The following is a 2500-nucleotide window of genomic DNA, read 5'->3' on the forward strand; positions in this document are numbered from 1 at the left end:
CAGTAATCATGCCAAAGCATCTATAATACAATTTGTTTTGCGTCAGTCGAAGATATACAGCTAAAACTGATAAAAAGAAGCACATTCTCACAGACATAATATGTCAACGTTTGTACATTTATTTAATACGTACATATCATGCATTATTATGTCGGTGAATATGAGTTTGTGTATCAGTGTGTTATTATTTTGAATGTGATTTTTATGTTTACGTGTATTAAAATAGACTCAATAGTGAGTGATCTAAATCAGATTTAAGATACGCGAGCTGGGGCATACAATCCTTTTAAAGTTTGCTGCCTATTCAAATTAAACTTTGCCTGCGTGCAGTATTCTAAACATTCTTATCGCAGCTAAAAAAACCTAAATCAGCATATCATTATCAAATTAAGCAACACGACTAGTGGCGAACCTGGTTTGTTACCATATTTAAACCTTAGGAAACTATGCTTTTCTGTTTTCTAAATGTCAATTTCGAATCTGGAGATTATGTCATACCAACGTCACCAAGTGCATTGGGCATCTCTAAATGCGGGAAAATGGTGGGGGACAAAAAATGTGTATATTTTAATGTAGAAATCATAGGCTTGAAATTGTCTTTAAAAACCTGAAAAAATACTGAACTTTAGGGTGATTAGATAGAGCTGTGGTTATTGAATATGGAGACAAAATAACTGTAACAAAGAAATATAACAAAATACGGTACTTGTTTCTATTCCACGCTCGTTGATCCCCGGTAACAATATCAGCATCAGCTGTTCCCCGGCGCAGCCATAATTAAAGACACTTTAATAAAAATATTTCTTATAAAATATTACTATGCATCTCCCGAATCAGTCTTGATCTTTTTTAGCAACAGAAAAGGAAAATTGACATCTAGAGTTTTTCATAGACTCCTCTTTTCACACATAAGGTACCTGGATGATTCACCAACGAGCTTGACGTGAACATGAATCGCTCGACGCGAAGTTGCACATCGTCACAGGAGGTGCTGACGAAAGAGTCTTTGTAGAGTGATAAAACAGAACCGAGCCCCTATCGCCTCTTAGAGCGTCTTCCAATCAGAAACGTTCTTTTTAAATATCTATAATTATGATTTTGCATTTCCTTGAAACTGAATGAACATTATCATTGCTATCAATATATTTCTTGTCCACTGTCCATACAAAAAAATGTCTCCGTCGGTCTGATTCAGATAACCAGCCGCCCCTGGCGGTAACATTCCCTGAAACATCATCATCAAGAGCCATATTATCTGCTACAGACATCGGCGATTATTGTTCTCCATTACTTCCTTTGCTTGGATTCTCTTAAAAAAGATAAAATTACCCCGATCTTTTACCGTTACCCATCTGTTTAGGTTCTTCAATTAGGTTTCTTCAGGTCTAACCCAGCCTTGTTTCCCTTCCATTTTACAGGTGAGAGTTAGATGTTAAAGATATATTATATTATGTCTATCAATGTGTCCAAAACGCATTTGTCTTTTCCTCATTTGTTTCTATCAGTGAGCGACCAGATATATCAGCAGCGTCTTAAAACAGGACACCAATAATTAAATAATGTGTTCCTCACCGAGGCATCGGCCAAACGCTCCCAGCGTGGAGTCAGGTAGTAGATAACTCCCTCGTAGGCACCATCCAACATGGCGGACCGGACCAGCAAGATTGTGAGGAGCACATAAGGGAACGTTGCGGTGAAGTAAACAACCTGTGAAGATATGGCATTAATAAAGATTTCGAAGTCAATTTGTTGTTGTTTGTTTGCTTTGTTTTGTTTGTTTGGTGTTTTTTCAGGGGGGGAGGGGGAGGGGGAGGGTAAAGAGAAGCATATTATGAAACACAATTATAACGGTCATTCAATTTAGTGAAGGGTATAGTATAAAGAAAGATAGATAGAGAGAAACAAAAGAGGGAAAGAACTGAAGTAAGACCTACCAGCCCCATCCTCCATCCGCCCACGGTCACACTTCGTAACGATCCCATAAGAATTTATTATATCGCTGTTTTAAGTAAGTGGGAAAAAGTTGGATTCTTTTTTTTCTTTTAAAGTTGTAGCTTCTCAACTCGAAATTGATGACACTAATTTCTTTACTTCGACAAAGCCAACGAATTCAGCAACGAACCATTATAATGATTTCAGCAAAAAATGAGAGAGAAGGAAAATTTAAAAAACAACAACAAAACAAACAAAAATAAAACAAAACAAACAAATACATAAACAATTAAACAAGCAAATAAATAAACACATAAGCAAACAATCAAGAAAAAACAAGATACCAAAACAGAGAAGTTTTGTGAAAACAATGTTGTCAGCATTAACTACTTTCTCATTTACCCTTTCAATATCACCATCAGTGACACATTTTTGTAAGATTTTTTTTTTCTATTTACAACATTTGCAAAATAAACAGGTGCTGCAAATTAGAGGTTTTGGTATTGCTAGAGAGTAACATGCAAATAAAAAGGAGGAGGGTTAAAGACGAAGAATGTTTGAAAGGATT

General features: G+C 36.0%; 1 protein-coding gene across 1 annotated transcript in view; it reads right to left on the bottom strand.

The window, feature by feature from the left end:
* Positions 1–2500, bottom strand: part of LOC101861663 (sodium- and chloride-dependent glycine transporter 1) — a gene marked incomplete in the record, with an annotated part of 32490 nt that overhangs the window by 9514 nt on the left and 20476 nt on the right. Inside the window, 2 exon segments of the mRNA XM_035970180.1 lie at positions 499–523; positions 1573–1707. Coding sequence (XP_035826073.1) covers positions 499–523; positions 1573–1707 — 160 coding nt within the window.

The sequence above is a fragment of the Aplysia californica genome, unplaced genomic scaffold, assembly GCF_000002075.1.
Source record: "Aplysia californica isolate F4 #8 unplaced genomic scaffold, AplCal3.0 scaffold00231, whole genome shotgun sequence".
Lineage (NCBI taxonomy): Eukaryota > Metazoa > Mollusca > Gastropoda > Aplysiida > Aplysiidae > Aplysia > Aplysia californica.